General features: G+C 35.0%; 1 protein-coding gene across 6 annotated transcripts in view; it reads left to right on the top strand.

The window, feature by feature from the left end:
* The window catches only part of znf536 (zinc finger protein 536), a 242,912-nt gene extending 217,902 nt beyond the window's left edge, over positions 1 to 25,010 (top strand). For 5 of the 6 annotated variants that reach the window (XM_031900813.1, XM_031900816.1, XM_031900814.1 and 2 more), the window contains 3 exons: positions 11,261 to 11,413; positions 17,937 to 19,496; positions 22,872 to 25,010. In XM_031900813.1, the coding sequence (XP_031756673.1) occupies positions 11,261 to 11,413; positions 17,937 to 19,496; positions 22,872 to 22,909 (1,751 nt within the window). In that variant the 3' untranslated portion in view covers positions 22,910 to 25,010. The remainder of the gene's footprint in view (positions 1 to 11,260; positions 11,414 to 17,936; positions 19,497 to 22,871) is intronic. The other variant, XM_012962268.3, reaches the window with a different exon arrangement.
* The last annotated feature ends 308 nt before the right edge of the window (positions 25,011 to 25,318 follow it).

The raw sequence follows: 25,318 nt of genomic DNA, 5'->3' as shown, positions 1-25,318 counted from the left end.
GAAATCATTTTTTTCCCTTAATTTGGCCGTACATGCACTGATAAAATCTGCATTTTGTATGATTTTCAGGCAGTGTGTGGGCCTCCGAATTATTGTCTCAATAATTTTTGTACCATGGTGATATGTTAGTACTAGATTGTTGCATTTCAACTTATGATCGGAAGAAAATTAAAATCTGAAAGTGTATGGCCACCTCTACAGTGGTGGCTTATTATTTAATTGTATGTAAATTGTATTTGCAAAGCAGGTTGAACTGCAGTGTTTTGCCACAAAAAGGCAGGACATTGTATACACAGCTGACCACACTACCAGTGTTATGGTGGCCATACACGGGCCGATTGTAGCTGCCGATATCGGTCCCTTGGACCGTTTCAGCAGCTTATCAGCCCGTGCAGGGACAGAAACAACGCCCATACCCGACCAATATCTGGGCTGAAATTGGCCAGATATCGATCAGGCAGGTTAAAAGATTTAGTCGGATCGAGGACCACATCGGCTCATTGATGCGGCCCCCAAACCAACTGTGCCATTGCTGCCGTTAGAATTCGATCATTTGGCCCCGTAGGTGGGGATAACGGGATAAACGTGTATGGGCACCTTTAGTTGGAGGCACAAACAACATGGGGTTTAGTGACTGAATGCTAGGTTATGGTGAGTCTACATCACACTGGTGCTTCCCCAATTTAATGTGTTCCACTGTGATTCACCACTGGGCTTCCATGTCCTATACATACACAAGAGCCCAAGCACAAGTGCCTGGTGTCAGGCAAAGATTAAGGCAGCTTATCTATTTTGCTGGTCTTCTGAATATATGGATTTTCTATTTATAATATCTTTAATATTTCTATACAGATTTTTATTTTCCATTGAGTAAACAAGGCAGTCAGGGTCAGAGCAAATTGCATTGTGTATATGTGCCCTAATAGTATACACATTAATCATCACTTGTTGTAGGCATCTTACATTGGACAGACACCTGCTCTTTAACTCAATCTGCAGATTTTGAATCAGTGCTAGTAAACCTATTAGTAAGCATTAAGGAGCTGTTCCAGAGCAATGGGTGCAGTTGTGTCTGCCTGTTCAATGTCAGTGGCTAACAGACCACAGTACATGTTGTCGCTATTGCGATAATTTTCAGTCACTGCATGGACTTTTGGAAAAGCCATTTATTATAACCACCAAGTAAACCAGTGGTGTTTTATTCTCATTAGTTTTTTTTCTTCTTTTTTTTAAATTCCCTTAAAATAGCCCTTCCTTTAAACAAATACGTAATAATAATAATGCTCATCTGTTTTACTTTACTTTATATGGTAATGGCGAAAGCAAAATCCTTGATCATAGCAACAAATGATTTAGAAACATAGTTATCGCATGCTGAGCAATTTTAACCCATACACTATTGCTGTCTTTGTGGACCCAATGATTTACCACTATTGTTATAGGGGGGGGGGGCATTAGTCTGTATGTATGAGCTAACTATCTAATTTCCAGTGCCATTCCATAGGATTTTTGCAGCAAGGTGGCCATGGTGGTTGCAATATAATGAGACAATAGAACATGGCATGCAAACTGAAGATGGGTGCAGGATGGCCCATATTGTACAATTATAGTCCAAACAGGGTGTCGCAAAGATACAGTCGTCTGATTTCTCTGATAACCTTGTGCCCTATTTGGTGCACAGACTCAGATGCCTATATGAACTGATAATATTTCAAATTTTTTGTAGGAAAGTCTGTTTCAGAATACAGAAAGATTTAAAATACCTTAGGATCAGGGCAGGTAAAAGACATCACATGGTGCATAAGCAGATGTCAGTAAGGACTGAAGTAACAAGTGGGATCCACAGAATTTAGGATTTGTCTGGATCTGACTATTTTTGCAGAATTTGAATTCAGATAAATCCTAAGTGCCTACATGATCCCTTAAAGTTTTGTGATGTTAGAGCACTGGATATTTAAGGATGTTTTTTTTGACAGATGATGCTGTTAGGGAATTTTTTTCCCCAGTGCTAAATTGACAAAGGAACTAATGTTCAACGAAACTTATGGAAGCAGCAAGTAATATTATTACTTAGTTTATTTTTCTGGCTTCCCAAAAATTTGCTACATTTTATCCATGTACTTTTGAAACAGTTTTTTATTAGTACAAAATCTCTTCATGTTCTTACTTTGCTGAGCTTTAATAGTTCACAAAACAACCATTCTTTTAGACTCAGTAGGAGACACAGCAAGTAAAGACAGAATGCCACAAAATGAAAGAATTCAGGGACTTTGTATACCCCCTTACTTTGGTTGTAAAAAGTGCAGGTTGTAGAATAAAGAAAGGATTAGTTTTTCTATATCCCCTTAAGTGCAGATTTCCTGCCTCTGTACTAGGTGCCCCCTTATTATCATCAATGGGAAATTGGAGAGACTTTGGATCACTTTATCCAAGTAATACAAAGTTATTTCGTATGGTCCTTTAAAGCAGCATATACTGTACATTTGATATACTGTAGATTGAAATAAATATTCTCTAGTATCTTTTTTATCATGGTGAATTTTAAATGACAAAGAATCTTTCACTGGAACCCTATCACGTCTGATATTCAATGTGCACTAACATTCTGGGGCTCATTTACACAGCTCTTGTTTACGTTCGAAACAATGAAGAATAGGCAGGAAACTAAATTGTATAAAACCTCTTTAGCCCTTAAAGCCAGTTTTACAACTGCATTTGATTCTCCAAGGTGTACTGCAGCATTAGAGTAATGATGTAAATTGTATTTTAATACCATTTTTTACACACTGTTATAAATATGGTCTTTGTGTACAGTGCTTGTAGCAGTTTTTGCACATCTTACAAAATGCCCAGAAACAGAAGGTTTTAGCACAGGAACAGAAGATTTTATTCCTTCCTCTTCAGAGGCAGATTAGCAACAGACAAATTCCCACTATACACATTCTGTCAAGATTGTGACACTTTTAGTATTGTCCAGAAGGGCAATGAGTTCCAATCCAGTGTCCAAAAAGAACTTTGACCCACAGTTAAGACACACTGACCTGCAAGATCTTAAGAGTAAAAATCAATTTCATGCCCCAAAATATGAAGTTTACATTCTCTAACCCTTTGTCTAAATGCTCCCTTCCTCTGTCCAACTTTGGACAGTAATCTCTGCAGCAGACATGGGCTTCTGCTCCACTATTATACCCCTTTAGAATTAAAAAATATAACCAATTAAGGGATCATCTGCCAATCAACAGGCTTTATGGAGAACCCACTCTCAACCATGCCTATAGTTTACAGTCTTGGAAGTTGCGCAATAGATATTTAAGTCCTGGCCAACTAGTCAGCTAAATACAGGATACATACAACATATTAGTGGAAATCAAAAAATAAGGAATACATAGTACTAGGAGAATAGGGTAGAATTCTTACCAGTTGTAGTAGGGGTCCGGGTGCTCATGCCCCAGACCTTCAGCATAGGGAGCCACTATAGGAAATCAACAAGACAGGCAGCGGAATTTAAATATTAGTCTTAATGTAGCTCATATTTTAAAGTAAAATCAATACAGTTTATTTTAACTTACACATAATGCTACAAAGCCTTACGCGTTTCGTACATAAGAGGGTACTTAGTCATAGGCTCCTATGACTAAGTACCCTCCTAGGTACAAAATGCATAATGACTTACATGAGACTATATTCACAATTGGCATTGGCTTGGTGGGTTGGGGTATTGTCTTCTGCCTTGGCAAGGAGCAAGGTAAGTGGTCTCACTTGAACACAAAGCAGATTACCTTGTCCTCACTCACTGGATGCATCTTCTTAAGCAGTACCTAATAAAAATCTTATCAGGGAGGATAGTATTTGTTGTGGGTGATGCAGGGGCCCATCTATGGGGTTTTTCTCTGGGCGCACAAGGGTCATAAAACTGCTGTGTTTTATGTTTAATTTTTTAATGAATTACTCCAGGGCCTTTCTATTTAACTTACAAATGTTCCAGTGAGATGCGATGTGTGCGCCGTCAAAGCAAGTTACATGTTTTGATGATGCCCTTGCAATGACGGATTTGGTAAGCAGAAAGGCCTTAGATATACTTTTCAACATAATTTATTAACAAAAACTGTTAAAATGTTTAAAACAACCCTGCTGGAAAAATGTTTAACTGTGGAATATATTTCTTTTGAAAGTTTAACCACCCCTTTAATTGACTTTATATTCCCAGTATCAATGACCAAAATCTACTGTAAAAGAGAATTCATAGGCCATGCTTTGCCAATTGCTGATCTAGAGTTTATACAGTAATACTAATGGTATTATTATTATTTGGTATCAATTCAACAAAATTTTAGATTGCATGCTTACAAGTATAATAAATTTGTTAATACATTCAGTGTTGGGGACCAATATGCTGAAATTACAGAAAGGTGATTTTGAAGAAATTTGTCTTTGCTGAAATGTACGTACATTATTTGAACCCATAGTACCTTATTGACTCAAATAAAATATTTTTAAGATTGTGGAAACATATTGCACAGCTCCTGTAAGTAACATAAAAGAGAAAGCCATGCAGTGGCCTTATTATTTTCTGGACAACGAGGTTTCTTTATTTAAAACCATCAGAGGAAAACACTGCTTTTAAGAGGCTTAGAGTTCGAAATATCTGAAAGACTGCATCTTTGACCACCCACATCTCTCCATGTGAGGCTATTTCTTTTGTTAATTTCCAGCCTGCTATAGGCACATCTTTACCAAAGTCAATGTAGTTTTAAGTTGAAAATACACAGTAAAGTAATGTAAGAGCCACATAACAGCCAAAGAGATAAGAACCAGTCTGTCAGACATTTCTTATAAACCTCAGCTTTAGTTTTGTGACTGGACTGAAGGCATTAATATTGCTTCCAGTTTTGTATAGGGAGACGTCACAATAAATGAAGCAATTTAATTAAGCTTACTGCAAACAATGATGTCACAAAGTACTTTGTGTCTTTGCTCTTTATCTATTTATAAAATATGTCCAGAGCAGATTTAAAAGGTTTGTTCCATATTTATATTACTTTATTGATGCTAATTCCATTAATATAAACACATAAAAAAGTTCCCTTTAAAATATGGGTATAATATAACTGTGGTTCAGAAAGCATTCCTGGAATACCCTTTCCCACCTCCCCCCTTACCTAGTGGCAAACAAGCTGTTCATTAAAATAAAAAATATATACATTTACCTTAATGGTACTAACATTTAATGAAAATACTCTGGCATCTGCGCTGTATGTTTTATTGGGCCTTTTTATTTAATTGTTTTGTATTATTTTATAAATCTCAAAACCATGTCAGTGCATTTAGCAGCCAAAGCTTTTATTTGAACATGATGCAGTTGATTAAAAGACAAGGAAATGCACGTAACACAACAGTTTAGGCCACAACTGCATGTGTATCGGTATTTATCACCTAATAAGTATGATTTAAGGTCCATTTGGACAGATACTCTTACATAATAAAAACAGAGCCAGAGGTGCAAATTAGCAAAGACAATTGTTTCAATGTTTCAATGGAAAATCACTCCTTGTTGTTTAACACATATCAGCCTTACACTCAGTATACCCAAGGTTAAAATGGAATATCTTTCTCACAGTATTTTAGTACTTACAATAATTCCTACTACAGTGTACTGAGCAAAATTTACTTTTCTAAGAGTTTTCTTGTGATCTGTAAATAGTAAAGTGCACATTGCCATTTGGCCCACTGATGACAAGATGCTAAGTGAAATGCATGTGTTAATACTGGGGATGCACCGAATCCACTTTTTTCGGATTCAACTGAACCACAAATCCTTCATAAAAGCTTTGGCCAATTATCTAACCAAATCCTAAATGGCATACACTGTGCACACAGTGAAAGGGATTTGGATTCGGTTTGGCCAGAAGCGTGGATTTGGCCGAATCCTGACGAAAAAGGCAGAATCCCAAACTGAATCCTGGATTTGGTACATCCCTAGTTAATACTTATGTAAATGAAACATAGATTAAAGGGACAGTATACACCTAAAAACATCTTTGCTAAAAACAAGCACATTTAATAAGAATTACAAAAAAATTCTTTCTGCTCATTGTTTTTATTTAAAAAATTCCATATTTTCCTATTTTCTTGCCATTCAAAAGCACTTATTTGAAAGTTGGGCTATGTGCACTGAACTCATCTCCCCCTTCCTTTAGGGCACATGGTGGATGATTGTCTTTTCTCAGCTTGTGTTTCCTGACAAAAGCAGATCCATTCTCATCTACATCTCCATGTAGCTCCACAGACAGATTTTGGCCTAATAATGCATGCTTTCAAGTATTTCAGGCCGAAGTCCGCTCAGTGTACACAGGCCAACCCAGTGTCTGTCTGTGGAGCTACACAGAGCTGTAGAAGAGAGCAGATCTGCTGAAACACAGTGGACTCGTAATTAGTTTTATCAGCTGCTTTGATGTGCTTTGGGACCAGAAGTGACAGGAAGTACTTAAGTGAAACTGGCTTTATATTCTTGTTTAGTGCCAGAAATAACAGAAACCATAGATATTTCTTAATTAAAACAATAGGCAAAAAAGCCCTATTCATACAGCTAAAGTTGAAAAGTTAAAACATTTACTACAGTATATATAGTTAGAGATGTAGCGAACTGTTCGCCGGCGAACTAATTCGCGCGAACATCGGGTGTTCGCAAGTTCGCAAACTTTTCGCGTATGTTCGCAATTTGGGTTCGCGTGGCGTTTTTCAGCTGCGTTTTTTCTCGGCCTAAAAACGCAGCACAAGCCACTCATGGCGTTTTTCGGCAAATCCAGTTTCCATGGTGCTAATAGTGCAAAATAGCAAAAAACGCTGCGTATTTCCGCTAGGTCTGCCAGCTGCCTTTGCGATTTTACGCAACGCTGTGTCAACAAAGTATGTTTCAGAGAAATTTTTGCCCTTGATCCCCCTCCTGCATGCCACTGTCCAGGTCGTGGCACCCTTTAAACAACTTTAAAATCAGTTTTCTGGCCAGAAATGACTTTTCTAGGTTTTAAAGTTCGCCTTCCCATTGAAGTCTATGGGGTTCGCAAAGTTTGCGAATATTCACACTTTTTGGCAGAAGTTCGCGAACGCGTTCGCAAACTTTTTTTTTGAGGTTCGCTACATCCCTACATTAAGGGGCTGATTTACTAAGACACGATTTCGAATCCGAATTGGAAAAATTCCGATTGGAAACGAACATTTTGCGACTTTTTCGTATTTTTTGCGATTTTTTCGGCGTCTTTACGATTTTTGCGTAAAAACGCGAGTTTTTCGGCGTCTTTACGATTTTTGCGTAAAAATGCGAGTTTTTCGTAGCCATTACGAAAGTTGCGCAAAGTCGCGATTTTTTCGTAGCGTTAACACTTGCGCGAAACGTCGCGCCTTTTAAGTTTTAACGCTACGAAAAAGGCGCGACTTTGCGCGCAAGTGTTAACGCTACGAAAAAATCGCGACTTTGCGCAACTTTCGTAATGGCTATGAAAAACTCGCGTTTTTACGCAAAAATCGTAAAGACGCCGAAAAACTCGCAAAATTACCGATCATTATGAAAAAAACGCAATCGGACGCATTCGGCCCGTTCGTGGGTTAGTAAATGTGCCCCATAGTATTGCAGTATATATATACAAAATATAGTACAGGTATGAGATCCTTTATCCAGAAACCCGTAATCCAGGAAGTTCCAAATTACAGAAAGGCCATCTCTCCCATAGACTCCTTTATAAGCATATAACACATTTTTTTAATGATTTCTTTTTTCTCTGTAATAATGAAACAGAACCTTGTACTTGATCCCAACTAAGATATAATTAATCCTTGTTGGAGACAAAACAATCTTATAGGGTATTTAATACTTAAATTATTTTTTTTAGCAGACTTAAGGTATAGAGACACAAATTATGGAAAGACCCCTTATCCAGAAAACCCCAGGTCCCAAGCATTCTGGATAACAGGTCCCATACCTGTATTTATAGATTATTATACAGCACAGTTTGTCAGGTACATAACACTAAAGTACTTACAAAATTACACCTCTTGGGTTTATGCGTCACCATTTTTTGAATGGGATTGGACATTGATATGGAAGTTGCTTCTTGGAAGTATGACCCGCTGAACTTTAAAGTGTAAGGTTTAAAGATTGAGCTACAATAAATAAAGTAAATGACCACTATGCACTGACATTAATCATTTACACCGAACAGGATTAATTATAGCTTCATGTAATCCCTGTCATATGCCTAGGATCACTGCTTGTTGAATCTCCCCGTGCATACATCCCTTTTAATCTGTTCAGCATTCTTTGTTCATTTAGTGTAACAGCCATATTTGTGTCTACTATATTGCCTCACAAAAGTTTATAATACAATAGGGGGCATTTTAAAAGATATTCAGCTTATTTTATGGCTGTGTCCTTTTATCTTTCTATAAACAGAGTTTGCATATTTTTCTAGAATTATGCTTTTTAGGGCCTCAGTAGTTTTCATAGTTTTAATTTTATTCTGTGGTCCACTCATTATATCTCTGCTTTGAGCAGTTTATTAGGGGTAACGAAAAATGTTTTATATATAAGATGTTGAATCCCTATAGGAAGTCTCTATTAGTTTGTGATGGGTGCCTCCCTATCTCCCAGTTGTATCAATATTTGTATTCAATATCTTGTATTCTATTGACCCTTATATAACAACCCCAACCTTCAATATACATTTAATTATTAATTTTCTAGGAACTTTACCCACTAAATATTGTGTGCTTCATTTACTAATAGAAGCTAAATGCAGAAGCCAAACAAAAAAATGCAGTCTACAAACCTTTTCCCCACAATTCTGAGTCTGTAAGGCACAAGCCTTTCTAGCATATGGGCACAAGTATGGCACAAATCATGTATATTGCATGTAATTGTTACTGATATGAATGATTGTGTACAATACAGTGTAGCCTTTTGTCATAGAAAGCTGTAACTTGCCCCACAATAAAGGGGGCAACGGGTGATTTTGGTTAGGCCTAAGAAAACAGAGGCACAAGGGCTTTATGTTGTGAGGTTTTTATGCACAGAAATTGACACATTTTTGCTTTAGTAATTGTGGTAAGAAAAGAAAGCCCCCTGTCTCTAATTTCTAAACACCTGGCAAGCAAGGTTTAAACTTAAAATGACTACAAAAGCAACGCTAAATTCAATTAATAAAGCAGTATGCATATGCTACACCACACATAGATGTTTATAAAACAACTAGGACAGCCATTGGGGTTAGTGAAAAGGCTGCTGTGCCAAGTACATATAGTTTACCAATTTATAATGCCAAAGCAATTCATCTTTCTAACTTGGTCTTAAACAAGAAACTTTCATTGTAGAGACCAGTGTGACATTCATAACAGCTCTTTTCTTGAAGGAGCCCAGGTTAAATTTCCAGCTGTGTCAATATTGATAAGATAACAATAAAATCCTTTCAAGACACATATGGCCGAAACAATTCAATGCCTACATTTTACAGTGTTAGATTAATTAAAGTGTGGATGCTGAAAAGCCATTACTGATCAATACAAGACATAGCATGGATGTTATATTTATTTTATTTAGTTTAAACAATGCACACAATACTTTGCCAGAAAGTACAGCATATTGACTTTCAGCAGCGGTCACTCCACTGAAAATCTACTTAGAGAAATTAAAATGATACACCAAATTATTTTGCCTTAACATTTCATGGATATTTATTGTTTTTTTGGCTGTGTGATGTGATTTATCTATAGTAAGACACTGGGTGTTTCTGTAAGATTTACATATTAATACAGCTTTAGTTATTGTCTATTGTTGGTATTCATTTTATGAACTGAATATTATACAAGCTAGTAATGTAAAAGGGTTACAATAAATATAGCCATTGTATGTAAATGGTTGACTTTGAAGTTGATGTAAATTCTTTGCTAAAATGATATTCCTAGCTTTTCGGTCTGGTGCAGTTTTATTTACCCTTGGCAATGTGGTTATAATCCGAGCTGCACACTTTATCACTTAAATCTCATTGCTTTATTATGTACAGTTAAAGCACAGTCCAAGGATTCTTTTAGAACTGACATCTGTTCCATGGTATTCTGAGACCAGCAGGGACATGTGCAGGTGTCAGAGTTTCTCCAGTGATGGAAACTCATCCAAAATTAAACTTAGAAAGGAAGCTTAAAGTGGCGCTTTACTGCGATGTTCAAAAAGCCTTTTGTTATGTGAGGATGAGCTGTCCATAAGTGAAAGAGGAGAAGCAGCCAATGTAAATTGAAAATATAGCATCTACCACGTCTTTGCCCTATTTAAGGATGTGTAAACCCTACATTTTCCTATTATGTATTACACATCTTCCCCACCCAACTGATTAAGGGGATGCTGCAGTCCTACTATTAATCTTTTAACACTCAGAGCGGCAGTTGTTTAAATATTTCAAAGAGGCTGTTCACCTTAGCTAATCCTAAAAGTTCATCTTTATGTTAGCTGACATTCATAATTATACAATCAAATGTGTGTACTGGTCTGGGTGCACAATACTGTCCTCTTAACTTTAGGGCACATGGCACTGTACACACAAAATTATGTTTACATCCCACTTGTTTTGTTTTGGAGAGATTTACTAGGGGCTCTGGCCATGCTGTAGGGAATGTGGGAAGGAAGGTATGTTGGACCTGAAGCCTTATCAACTGTATTGATTACACAGGTTTGTGCTGGAAATATAAAAATTCAAGTATGTTATACAGGAAACTTTGCCCTTTAAACTTTGTAAACCTATAGAGCAGCAATCTGGTAGTTAGCAGTTATCCATTTATCTTTCATATTGTGAAAGATAAATGGAATAACAATGTAAGATATTACAATATTTGTAAAACGACATTGGCAGATTCCAGTCATATAAAATACTACTCCTTCTGTCTTTGTACGTGTCAGAGGTTGTTTACTGCTCTACCTGTTTCAAATTCAAACTTTCTGGTTGCGGTGTGTGGAGTAAAAGAAGAATTTCAAGCATCTGCTCCCACAGCTGGTTCTTTTCTTGTGGAACTTCGTTCACTATTAAGATGCCATATGCTGCTTAAAATAATGATTAAAAAGATCAAATTATCCCCAAGAATCACAATCACAAGAATTGACAGCCCTGTGATAGACTGAACAAACAAAACAGGAAGGCAAAGTATTGATAGATTTTCTTGCCTGATGTATGAACGGCTTCTGACTAAAGCAATGTTAGAAGTGAACGTCTCTGTATTGCAGATATGGGGGACGAAGCTGGAAGATGTGTAGGAGCACAGCAACAAGCTATGATGAGAGACAGAAACCTTGGCTCTGCCATGAAGGACTGTCCTTACTGTGGAAAAACATTTAGGACGTCACATCACTTAAAGGTGCATTTGAGGATACATACAGGTAAGATGTAGCAATGCAGCAATTTTTTGAGGTGTAATCACAGCCATCAGTGGAATACTGCATGGTGCTAGGAGGCTTGCTCGCTCAATTAAGGGTCCACTAGTTCATGACAGTAATACAGAAGTTATCAAAACACTTTACAAACATATGTTCTTGAAAAAGACAGAGAGAGAGAAAAAAAAGAGAGCAAACAAGAAAGAGAAAGAGAGGGAGACACCCCTAGCAGAGGCAATATATTTCACCCTGTGTAAAATAAACCTTTTTGGAAATTATTTGGTAATTAACGTTTGTGAGGGTGCTGGGGGGATGGAATGGGTTGACTTAATGCAGCACGTTTGATAGTGCCTGTTTACTAGTACTGCACAATTTAGGCTTTTTAATGGAACAATCATTTATATATTTCTTTTAATTATTGTACATGCTGTGGGTTACTGCATTTAGTCAAATATACCCCATGTTAGTAAATAAGCCACACTGGTGTATCACTAGATTTTTGAAGGCATGAAGAGACATCTGTGTTTTATTTGCATATAAAATTCCAGCTAAATACAAATAATTGTTATGTAAGGCTATAGTCTGTTCACATGTTTAACAGGAATGAATATTAAGAAACAGAAAGTGGGGGGCAAGAGCAAGTATAATATCTGTAAATAAAAGCCAACTTTATTGTAATATTGTAGTTCTCAATTGGACTTAAAACAGAGAAATACTAAAGCCGCTGTTGCTTTATGACATCACTTTGTTGAGTTTGTGTGCAAACCTAGCATGCTATCAGTGTTATAAAATGTTTCATTTATGACTTGTTCATTTGCACATGCCCCCAGTGGTTAGGCCTCCAACTTAAGTTTTGTATGGGAAAGACAGGGAAGGTGGTGGCCAGACAGGCTGAGGCAGTTGCTATTTATTTTTTACAGTGGATTCAACTGAATATAGAATCCTGCAAAAAAATAAAAAAATAACAACAGAATAAAAAATAAATTTGAACATGACCTGCATTTGCAGTTTCCCCATGCAAAAAAGCTGCCATTGGTGACTGTACTGCACAGGGCAGCAAGGGCACAAATATGACTTGGTCTTCTTTTGATTATTTTGCAGCTCTCACAGTGCTGATAAATAGTTATTTGGAAAATTCATGAGCTTCCTATTAGTGATCCTTAGTTCACAAATTTTCTGACCCACAGCCATAACCTGATGTTTCTAAACTGCACCTCAGTTATAGCTCAGCATACACAATAAAACAGCCAAATATAATAACAAAAATTCTCCTTCAAACCAAAAAACCCACTCTACCCCACATCCAATGTTATTCAAGGTGCATGGCATTCAAGCACACCCTAAATGGGAATGCAACAGGAGTTATTCACATATCATTGGGGATTCATCATGGATGGAACATTTGTAAAAAAAACACAAGCTTAGAAAACATTGTTTTGTTTTTTTGTGTGCAAATGCATATGTACCCATCCTAACATCTTCCAAATCTCTGCTTTCCAATATATGTAAACCATACCTCACTATTTATATTTTATGATATGATACAGAGTTGGTGGTTTATATGATATATAGTATACAATTACTCGGAAGAACCTTGCCATTCAGAAGTATTGTTCTCAAGAGAAATTGGGACAAAATATGATGCAATGTCCAACTTTTCTAAACCACTATATTCAGGAAAGATTTGCAAGTTTCTATATTTGTGTACAAAGATGTATTTAACCATTTTGAATCCTTTGGAGTGTCTACTTGTAGTTTTGTGGCATTAAATTCGTTTTAGGGACCTTGACAGCATATGAAACTCAGGCACAGTGTTTTTTTTTGCAGGGTATACAGTGTCAGTCATAAAACTATTTATATAATATGTATACAAATATGTATACAATGTTTCTGTTTCAGCCATTTATTTCACATAGTTTGTGTAATTCTAAGCATATGATTGTGTCAGAGTATTCATAAAATCTGTGCCATGTATAAATATATAGATATTTATTGAGTTTTGTGTTTGTACACATCACAGGTAACATTTTTGTAAAATTGGAGTCGAAAGACATTAAGATACATTACTTCAGAATGCATAGTTTCCAAAAATATATGATTCGGTAAGGTTAACTTCCAGTTAGGTGTTTTAATGATAAAATAATTGCTGACAATGTGTGTATTTTTTGCAGTGTATAAAATATCAGCTATATTTTCATATACTTTTCATATTTTGGTATCTCTGTATGCAACAGTTTGGGTCATAACATGTATTTTCAGAAGGAATGTTTCATTTATACTTTTTCCAATTCCTTTAGAATAAAGAAAACATATTGTAAAATGCAAGTTTTGAATCCATTTTTGGAATTTTGTGGTTTAGTAGTTTTGCATTTTTAAGAATATGTACTTTCTATTCTGCTTTTAAGAACATTGTAGCGGGTTGAAAATTCATATATGCTATAAAGGTCCCTCGCAATCATATTTATAATGTATTGTTTTGTTCATCAAAAAATGTCAGCTAAACTATAAATTCCAACTTTTGAATTGCAGAAAATGTAGGGTTAGGTGATACCTTTTATTGGCTAACCAAGTAAGTAAAATTAAATATCTCTTCTTCAGGCTTAAAGATGTTACATCATTGTTATTAAAATATAGTAAGTTTAGAAGTTTATTAAGTTTACTAAACAACTGATTTGCTCATTTTAATTTCTACGGAATATTCACTTTATGTCTGCAGGGGCAAAGTGTCATCTGTGAATCTTTTTTTTTTTATATTCAGATTTTTGGCACTAAAATTTGCAGAAAAAAAAGTTTTGATGTATGCTAAAAATCAGAATCCGACATTTCACCAGCAAAAAGTCAATGGCAGATATCCCTTCCTTTCCCTGGAGGATCTTTCTTTTGCTTTGAAACTTTGTTTTTGGATTTTTGACGCTGGTTTTTTGTGCGTCAGTTCGAAAAAGTCGCAGATTTCATGCAACAAGTCAAAAAATTCACATTTTTCATGACTTTTCTGTGACTTTTTCAAGTCTGACTTTTTCAGTTCAGATGGTTTAGTAAATGTAAGACATTCATGGAAACAAGTTTATTCAAATTTTAAAATAAACTTGTATATGACAGTATACTGGATTTTAGTACTCAAGACTAGTTGGGAGATGTATATTTGACTTGAATATTGATAGGTGGATTTCTTAGGAATAAAAAACATCACGGTTGTAATTAATCTTCAGTTTCATCGTTTGGTCTACAAAAGACATGTCTGTGTTTTATTTCAGTTTTTTTCAAGCAAAATGTTGAAGCCAGACCAAGTAATGATATAAATGCAATATTGTATATTTTCAGTTGTGCAAAGCCAAACCAAGTACAGTGTTTGTGTATAACAGGGCTGAAAATGTAGAGAAACACTGAAAATTGCTAACACCTGCACTTCCAGCTCGAAGGGATGAGCTTTCTAAATAGGTGTGGCAGATTCTTGTCCCTTTTTTTTTTAATTTGTTTAATAAATTAGTGAAAAATCGTTGCACTCTTCAATAAGTAAAATTTCTAACACCTTGCTTTCCAATCAGTTCTTAAATACTCCTAAACTGCATTTTTTTTTTATTTTAATGTGTAACATTGCAGAGCTTGCGATTCTGCCTTAATGACATCCCAAACTTTTGTTGGAAATAATTGATTGAATTTAAATTTCTTTAAAAGTTTAAGAGGTAATGTTACAGTATAAATTTCCTACCAAACACTAAGTAGGGAAATATCCATTAGTGAAATTAACTACAGTTTCTAGGTAGCTAACAATGTGCAATATACAGTAGGGCATGGCTAATGAACACTGCAGTGGGTGATATTTCATTATACAAATTAATGCTCACATTTTAATGGGAAAGTCACATAATGAATCTCAGCTTCAGTGACAGCAATTAGAGACACAGATTGTCCCCTTCTGGACAAGGCACTGTTTTGCAATAAGCAGCTGTGTAAAAGATCTCCAGGTTTACAACGCATATATGCTTTGGGGGAATTAGTATACAATTTATATTAATGCACTGAAACTTCACCACACAGAAAGCAGTCATTGATCTTATCCTGTATTACTTAAGCAAAGAGATTTTAAAAAGTCTGTATAAACTGCAAAGACTTCATAGAAAAACATATAAATGTCCACTTAGGGTAACATTAAGCAATTTGAACTATATTCTGTGTCTGTAAAACACCCCTCATTTTAAAACACTGTATGCCACTGTATACCACTAAATGAAAATGAATGGGAGCTTAGGAGATGGATTTAAGTGGTTTGTTTGAATTTACATGGATAAAGCCTTGGATAACCCCATTTTGGGGTCCCTTAGGTCAATTGTTTTCCAGGGCTTGGACATTGGAATTTGCCACTGCAACTTTTCAGAAACTAGAGAAGCCATGTTATATACAAAGACACATCATGAAAACAGTTTTTACAATTTTAAGTTGGTTCAACAATTACAAAGCAAACATTTCTGACATGAATTTAAAGTTTTTTTTGACAATGCAGTAAATTTTAAGCAGCATGTCAACACAGTTCAATTGGTTTATCACTTAATCTGTTAATTTGCTGCATTCACATGATTTCCCCTCACTGTTGCACCTGCAGATCATTATAGAAAAAGAAACAGTTGCATTCAGAAGATCACCTGAAAAATAAAATGTTGTTTTCTAGAAAAGGGAAATGACAGAGTTATTTAAGTTTTCAATAGAAAAAAGTTGTATATTCTCCCTTCAATTTAATGTTCGTGATATTTTATTTGTTGAGAAACATTTACTGTTAGGAAGGAAAAAGAGTATAAAAAGAGAGTTTGAAAAATAATCCTGGTTAGAAATATGCTGCAAGCAGGTTTTACAATCAGAGCCCACCCAATTGCAAACAAAAGCTAGGTACACTGTGCTATGTATAGGGGGCATGTAGGTGCATCCGCTGTACTACAAAATCACTTCCTTATTCTTCTCATGTATGTTTCTTAAAGTTGCATACAGCCCTCCTTTTTGAGTGTCTCTTTATATACGAGTGGCCTTGTATTTCTGAATGGATTTCAGTTGACAAGGAATATAGACATGACTGACAGTAAGGGGCTCACAAAGGAAAAGGAGGAACAATACTCCTAGATCTAACCTTGGGGGAAACAAATCCACCTCTCCCCATGCAAGGGGACATTCATAAACCCTCTAGGCTTTACTCACATATGCTTATATAGGCAAGCCTCCCACTCTGAGAAGCCCATTGTATTTATATATTTGCTTTCATAAAACAAATCTAACCGACGACTGAACTTGTTTCACTTTGTATTATTATAATTAACACGTATTTATAAAGTGCCAGCATATTCAAAAAGTGCTGTACAATTGAAAGGTGCTCACACTAAACATATAGATTTCATTAGATTTTCATCACTTTACGCACTTTTGCGGTCTCATTTGCTTACATAGGAGCTGATAGGCACAGAAACAGTTGCTAGCAATTCGTTTTTAGCAGGTTTCTACACTTTAGAAAATGAAAGTTCTAATTGGTCGCTTTGCACTTGTGCAGTTTAGCACTTATGTTAGTAAATTAACCCCCATTACCTTCAGGCAGGAAAAAAAACCTTTACATTTTGAGAATAATATCTCCTAAAGTGATAGTTTTGTTCATAGGGTTATAATATTAATTAGGGTATATACATTAAATTGCATCAAGCATCTTACATTCACATGCATAGCAAATTATGTTCACTGCTATTGTTAAAAAGAACACTTTTTATTCAGAGTTATGTCACATCAAAAACATTGTTTTGTTGTATAACAATAAGCATTTTATGAACATTTTATATGGTACTTCAGGGAAAGAGAAAAGCAATACAACTGAAGTCACCGCATAGCTTAGAGGATAATTATAAAATAGAGAATCTAAATCATTGCTCTATTTAATCATTAATAAGTATTTTCTTTTATCTTTACTCAGTACATTTCTTTTGACCTATGTTTGTGTGCATTGAAAATGTATTAATAAATTGAGGAATCTTTATTTATATATCTTTATTTAGAAACAATGCAGCAGGTCTGCAGATTCCTGAATCCTTCTGGAATGGTGCCCTCCAAATAATGATAAATTACTTGTGCAGAATGCCATTTGCTAATTATATCCATGATTTACTGCAGAGCAAGACTTAAATCATTCATTTCATTCTTGCATAACAGTGCCATAAAATTTTTAGTTTAAAAAATGGTTTCCATGTGTATAATTTAAACAAATTTTTGCAGCTATTGTGTGCTCAAAATATGACAGCTTAGTGTTTCACAGTGTTTTGTTCAGTCTTTTTTTTTTTTTTTTTGGCTTGGTTTTTAATAAATGTTTTCAAATTATTGCCGATACTAAAATGATTTCTGTAGCTTCATAATCATAGATGATAATACTTTACTTTTTGAATGACAAAAATAGTTTGCATTATGAGCATTATGTGTATATAGTATCCTAGACTGAATAACTATACACAATGTAAGCTCCTTAGTATTATTGTTATATTTATCATCTATTTGTTATCTTTTTAAGGTGAAAAGCCATATAAGTGTCCTCACTGTGACTATGCAGGCACTCAATCTGCTTCCCTGAAATACCACCTGGAACGCCATCACAGAGAGAAGCAGAATGGGTCTGGTCCCATTCCTGGACACCCTCAAAATCAGGAGCATAAAGATGAAACTTCAAGCAAAAATCCTCTTTTTATGAGACCTGATATACTCAGAGGAGCATTTAAAAGCCTCCCTGGAATAGATTTTCGAAGTGGTGCCTCACAGCAGTGGCCATCAGGAATGCTGCCTTCTGGAGATCGTCAAGGCCAATCAAGTGCTATCAGTTCTGATGCTTCTATAGAAATTCTGAAAAAGTCAGATATATCTTCCAAGGGTTCTCACCTTTCTGAAATAGGAAGGGCATATCAGAACATTGTTGGAAATGGTGTAAACTTCCAGGGCTCTTTGCAAGCCTTTATGGACAGTTTTGTGTTAAGTTCTTTAAAGAAAGAAAAGGATCTTAAAGAGAGGGCCCTTCTGCATTCAATGCCTGTAAAAACACAGAGGTCAGAGAATAGTGATGGGAAACTAGAAAATAAAACCCCTCAGAGGAAGATGGAAAAATCTCAGTATGAACCTCTCGACTTGTCTGTGAGACCAGATGCACCATCTCTTCCAGGCTCATCTATAACAGTTCAAGATAATGTTGCTTGGCATGGGTGCTTGTTTTGCTCTTTCACTACTGCCTCCATGGAACTTATGGCTCTCCATCTCCAAGCAAACCATCTAGGAAAAGCAAAGCACAAGGATAATATGATTGGAGCATCAGAGCAAATGAAAGATCATATAAGGGAATCTTTGGCTGCAGTAAGCAAAGCAGTAGCTTCCTCTTCCTCTATACAGTGTGGTAAAGACCTGATGGCAGCCAAAATAGGTGCACTGCATTCATCTGACAAAATCCTACAACAGGGAAATAAAGACACTTTGGCAGAGCAGGAAAGGGCCTCCTGGTCTAGTAACATGGACGCTACCTTCAATACCTTTTCAAATGAATTCTATAAACAGTTTGGTGTTTATGCTGGTATGGCTGGGACCAATAATCACAATTCTTGTTCAAACATGGACATTGACACAAAGTCTCAACCTGAAGATGATTCCAATATAATTCAGTGTGACTCTGTAAATACAGCTGCTACTGATGATCTGTCTGATGAATCGTCATCTGAAGATATGGAAACTTGTAAAGAGGATGAAAATGATGATGAGGAAATTGAAACAGAACAAGAAATTATGAACATAACAGATGACCTAAACAAGGAAAGTAATGAAGAGGAGAGCATACTTAACTCAACTGCTGTAAAAACAGCAGAAGAACTTGTGTCACCGACAGCACAAGTCATAGACAAGCAGTGGCATTCAACACTTTCCTTATCCCATGAAACATCACAAGATTCTATGAAACCAGATCAAGAGGTTTTGGAGAAGCAAGTCAACATGCTTTCTGTCCTGAGAGCCTATAGTTCTGATGGCATGGCAGCTTTCAATGGACTTGGAAGCAGCTCAGTAAATAGTGGATGCATCAAGAGACCAGATATATGTGGTAAGTTGGTAAATAGTTTTTGTTGTTTGTGTGTGCACCTATTATATGTTTTGTTTTTTTAAAGTACATTTGGAAGCAGCTGATGCAAAAATAAAATATGTTTTATACAAAAGGTCAGCATGGTTTATCCCTGTATGCAAAAGGGAAATGCAATCTACCCTTACTTGGTTGCACCATAGTATTACAATCTTTTAGTAATTGGATCAGCAGTGGGTACTTTGTCGGTTATTGTTGAGCTATAAGAGCTGACAAAGATTTGTTAGTTCAGTGCAAGCACCCCAAAATATATCTAACACAAGCACAATTCAGTGCACAGTACTAATTATGTTTTATATAACTCTGAAACTAGACAACATTTCAATATTCACCATATTTTGTAGAAAGAACTAAGTGAATTTTAAACTAACGCTTGTCTGATTTTTTGGGGGGTTGGAAAATTGGAATCAAATTTGACAAAATGTATTGTACGTACCATAAAGCAAGATGCAGAAGGATTCTACTATTTCTATATAGGGCATATGCTGTATAATGGCAAAGCATATTGGCACAACATTGGCGTACCTATAAATTATATGCACATCTAACAAAATCAAACTGAAAAAATACAAAATTATTCTATGATTTAAATCCTCTGAAATGTTAATATTTATTAGGCTTAATAGTAAACTTGGAACATTATGTTTATATACATTTTAAAACTATTAGTATATAATTTTTTGTATAAGATGATGTTAAGAAAAGAAAAAATGAAATGGACATTGATTTAGAATTTGCATTCAATGAGAACCAGAACTATGCATAGATACAAAGGCAGCTGCATGCAACTCCCTGCAATTCAGATAGCTAAGGCATCTGAATTCTTTAAATACACTGCCTTGATACTGCTGGGGGCTATAAACTGCTTTTTCTTGATATTTGTACAGACAGTTTGAGTGTGATCACCAAGAGTAAAATATGACTTCTATGGAAAATCATGTAATCCATATAGTGCTTATTGTAACAATATGAAGCAAAGTTAGATAGGCTGCAGTATATAGAAATAGAGCACACACACACACATATATATATATATATATATATATATATATATATATATATATAAAGAGAATGTAGTGCTGGGCTGTTGGTACCTTATACTGGTATTTTTAGCTGGTACTTTACTGCACTGTAAGTCTTAAGGCTCGTAGTTTGTCATCTTTGCATTTTTTGAAGGATTACTACAACATATAAAAAATATTTATATGGAGCCCCACTAAAAAAATTGAGAAGGAGATAAGAACTACTATATTGAATAAGCTGTGTTTATACATTGTATGGCGTGAGCATATTACCCTAATATCCATCTTTGAAACATGTATTGCACATACATAGGACATGGGATAACTGGTCACCACCACAGTGCTTATTATGTGTTTATTATACTATGACTATAATATAATAAATGCAGCATGTTTGTTGGAACTGGCTACAGTATATAAAACCAAAATCATTGTATTTTGCACATCTGTAATGAATGAACTAATGTGAAATTACATTCAAAATACAATGTGCAGTTGATGTTCATACATTGATCTCTGAGGAAGCACTGGCCTTGTGTTTTTTAAAGACAGATGTAGTCCATTATTTATTATCATATTATTGGGGTGTCCCCTAGTACCCAATAAGAGAAACTTATATCATGGGGTACCCCTTACAAGCAATCGGTGTAGTAAATGATAAATTATACTAGCGGTATTATTTTGCGGTATTATACTTTGCGAGATCCACTAGTACAATGGCGGCCCATTTTCATTCATTTCCTTGACCAATACAATAAAAGAAAAATTGGAGAAATAGCAATGTGTAATTACAAAAAAAGGGAATTGGTATTTAAGAAATAAAGTCAAGTACCTCATGTATATAGTTTAACAAAAATGTACTCATGTTCTTGTTAACATTTATTTATTTTGTTAAATTCAACCATTTTATTATATTCAACTTAATGTAATAGAAATCCAATGTTATGTGACTTAAGGGCTTTACTTGCCTAAAATATATACTATTTTAACCTGTTCTGCAGGAAAGTAAATCATATTTGCATCATTATGACACTCCTTCTGTTTTAACATGATCTTAGATGTCCAGGTTTCTTGAACATTAATCCAAATTCAAATGCTGAAAAAAACATATCCTTCATTCAAAACATTCTCAGCTCCCTTATGTTCTGAACAGGTTTAGAACTAGCTCCTCTAGAAGTTCCCAGAGAACAAAGCCAAATATACATGTAGAGTTTGTGGATGAAATATATTGCAAAGAGAATATGTGCTGTGTATAAAGCAGAAACTTCAATTTATTCACTCCAAATAATGGCTACGAGACTATAGGTTATTGAGTGCACAAGGGCCTGTATGTTTTTCTCTCTTTTTTTCTATCTCTCTATGTCTCTCTCTCACTTCCTCTGTTTCTTTTTAAGTCTCACACAAAATTTGTGTATAACTGACTAAGAGCAGCCATAATGTTTTCCTTGGCTAGGTCATTCTACATAAACCACAATATAGCTGAATGTCCTCTCATTTATAGTTATGTATAAAACTGCAAATATACAGAGACATAGTAAAGAAAACTGCTATTTTATTAGTATGATATATCTTCCCTACTCCAAAAAGTTTTACATAAAAAAAATTGCTGTCTTGATAATTGGCCAATTCTGTATCTGTGTGTGTGTTTGTTTTTATTTATTTATTAGTGGTAAATAACCATTTGCATGTCTATATGTACATATTTCAGAGAATCTAGGCATACATCTAATGGATATGTAATAATGCCGACTCATCAATATTCACCAGCTTTGTACAGCTTTAGAAAAACACTTGAATAAACAGTGTAATGTTCTGCTTTGTAGAAAAATTGAGTATAATTTAAAATGGATCTATTTTCTATCTTTATTTCTGTCTGTCTATAATATAATCATAAATATCAGAAACTGTCCATACTGGCAAAGGCGTAGCATCTCCTTTAATTGTAAAAGCATATATTTTAATGCAAGTGTACACACATATTAACAGAATTATCAAAATATGATAACTTATTGAAATAATTATACAGAATGCAGGATTCAGAAGTTCATATTGAAGAATGGATGTTTTTATGCACCAAAGATGTGGAGATAATAGCAGGAGATCATTGACATCAAGATTTAGGTGTCTCACAAGTCCCAACCAATTTAACACCTCCATATAATTCATATGGGCAAGTTGTGGCATAGTCTAACATCATTTATATGTGTTATAAATGTTTTATGTATTTTATAAGGAATTGATTTTTTTCAAACTGCACTTTTTTTTTCTTTTTTTATACAATATTTATTTTTTGTTTGATTCTATTTTCTTTTTACAGACATCCAGGACGGCCATGGGGACTACGATGGCTCCTAGTTTTGCTAATCTGTATGTTACACATTTTGAGGCATGGGGGGATTTGATGTACCTCAGTCTCAGATTGTTCTGTGGCTTAGGTGTCTTGATGATGTGCTTCTGATGTGGGAAGGAACCGAAGCTTTACTAGCTTCCTCCTTGTCAAGTATTTATACTATTGTTTAACCAGATGTGAGTTACAGATTTTCAAGAGGATGTTGGGTTTTAAAAAGACTATTATTAATCAAGGCTTCTCCTGTGCAATTGATTTAAATTGTTTCAGCTGGATTGCTTAAATGGGCATTAATGCTTAGAGCATAATGTTACATTTACAAATATGTTTATAAACTTTTTAATATTTTGCTAAAACTTGAAATATGTAATCTTGCATGTGATATTTAACAGCAGAGTGTGAGAAGCCATTTTGCTTTGCAATACTTACTTCTAGTGAGGACTGTACATTTTATTAAGGACATAGAAGAAATAGGTAGTGCAAGCAAATATATAGAATCCTCTAACAAGCTGAGTATTATTGTCCATTCTTTCGATCTGTGCTGACAAAGTAAATAGCAAAAGAGAAATTAGAAAAATTCAAGTGTTTGTCTTTCTCAAGGAATAAATAAATTGGAAAATGATGTTACATGATAGTAGTAAAAAACAATGTTATTTTCAGAAATTTATGAATGTATTTTATGTAGTTACTAAATAGCTACAAATACAAAAGAAACTCCAAGTGTACTTATAAATACTCCTGATAAAGGTATTTGTCATGGTTTTAAGGCATGTAGATATGTTGCCCTGAAAAAGGCAGTTACATGCAACTGAAATTTCCCGAAGTGCATGAAAGGGAAGAACATATTAAATTTAAATTAAAACAGGCTTTCTTTTTATCTCAGGTCATATCCATCACTGGAGATACATTTTTAGGCATGCTATCAAATACGTGCTTTAAAAATGAATGTGTATAGTTATGGCAAGAGAATAACGAAAGCCATGTTTTATAGTACTTAAAAAGGGTCAAATTTGTCAAATACAAATCATATCTTATCTGATTATAATACTGTTAGTATTGTATTTGTAGATTGCTGTTTTTGTAATCTAATTTATATTTGGAAAAAATGGAAGCCACTAACCAGGGTAGTGAAGCATGTAAATAATATCAGAAGCATTCCACAATTTTTGCTAATAATATTGGTTTATTACATAATATGGAAAAATCTGTGAGTGTAAACCAGTTTACGTTTTGAGCAAAATTTGAGGACAGATTCAGTATATAGGTCTGATACACAAATAATATTGGCAACTATCTCTATCTACTCTATCAAAAGTAATATTTATTGAATCAGTCTCATGGCTGCTAGGTTTCCTGGACGTCTTAAACCTGCTTTTTTGATAATTTTCACATTTTTAAATTGGTCACTGTTTGTATATATGGATGTTAATGTATTTTTCATTGTATTATATTATGCATTTTACATATCATCGGGAGAGCCACATGTACCGTAGTTAAACTTCAAAAAGTATTAACAAATCAAGAGTGGCATAACATGATGTGCTGAAGATTTGCATTTACATGATGCTCAACAGTGAGATTGCACCTATCAATGACGTCATCCTTTGTAATGATATGGACTGATGATCAGTTACTCAACTGGAGTGGCGGTTGGGACATGTGAGAGGCCTTAATCTTGATGTCAGATAATTCCTGTTGTGTTTATATTGGTGGCATGTGACAGCCATTCATTTGTCTATTAAAAAGACCCAGAGACTCATTTGGACATTAAATTGTGTATGTTACTAATGTATTATTATATAAAGTGCTTTGGTATTCACCTGGAGTACTCCATTCATTTTTTTTTTCTCTTGTGTCTGTTAAGATGTGTCCCCACTAGCTGTCTGAACCTCCATTCCTGGATAACTCAAGTTTGATTGTTGCAAATACCCTGTAACACAATGCACTGGTTGTCTTTGATTTGTCTTTCTCCATTCTGTGATTGTTATTCCTAAATTGGTGTGTTGGAAGGATATATTTGGGTGTACAACACTTGTATAGTGAAGACAAAATAGAATTTTGTAACTTACAGACTGTTCATTAAAGTGTGGTTCTTCCACTTAAAAAAAAACAAAAACAAAATGAAAATGAAAAAGAGTCTTTTCTTTACTGAAACAAAAGCTTTTTTTTATTTTTAGTTTCTATTTAAATTTCTGGTCAGTAGCACAGCTATTACATGAATTCAAATTCTTTTTAAAAATAATATTAATGAGGGAGCTTCAGTAAGGAGATCTCTATGGACATCAAGGATAATCCAGACTATTCTACTGTCTGTGGCATGAGATCCCTGCCACCCCATGCTTTTCCACCACCTAGCTGGCCAGACTTTATCTCTCTGGAGGGTCCAGATGGCCCAGGTGTAGCCTTTCTCATTGCTA

The sequence above is a fragment of the Xenopus tropicalis genome, chromosome 4 (genome assembly GCF_000004195.4).
Source record: "Xenopus tropicalis strain Nigerian chromosome 4, UCB_Xtro_10.0, whole genome shotgun sequence".
Classification (NCBI taxonomy): domain Eukaryota; kingdom Metazoa; phylum Chordata; class Amphibia; order Anura; family Pipidae; genus Xenopus; species Xenopus tropicalis.
This window is presented reverse-complemented; position numbering and strand designations above follow the sequence as displayed.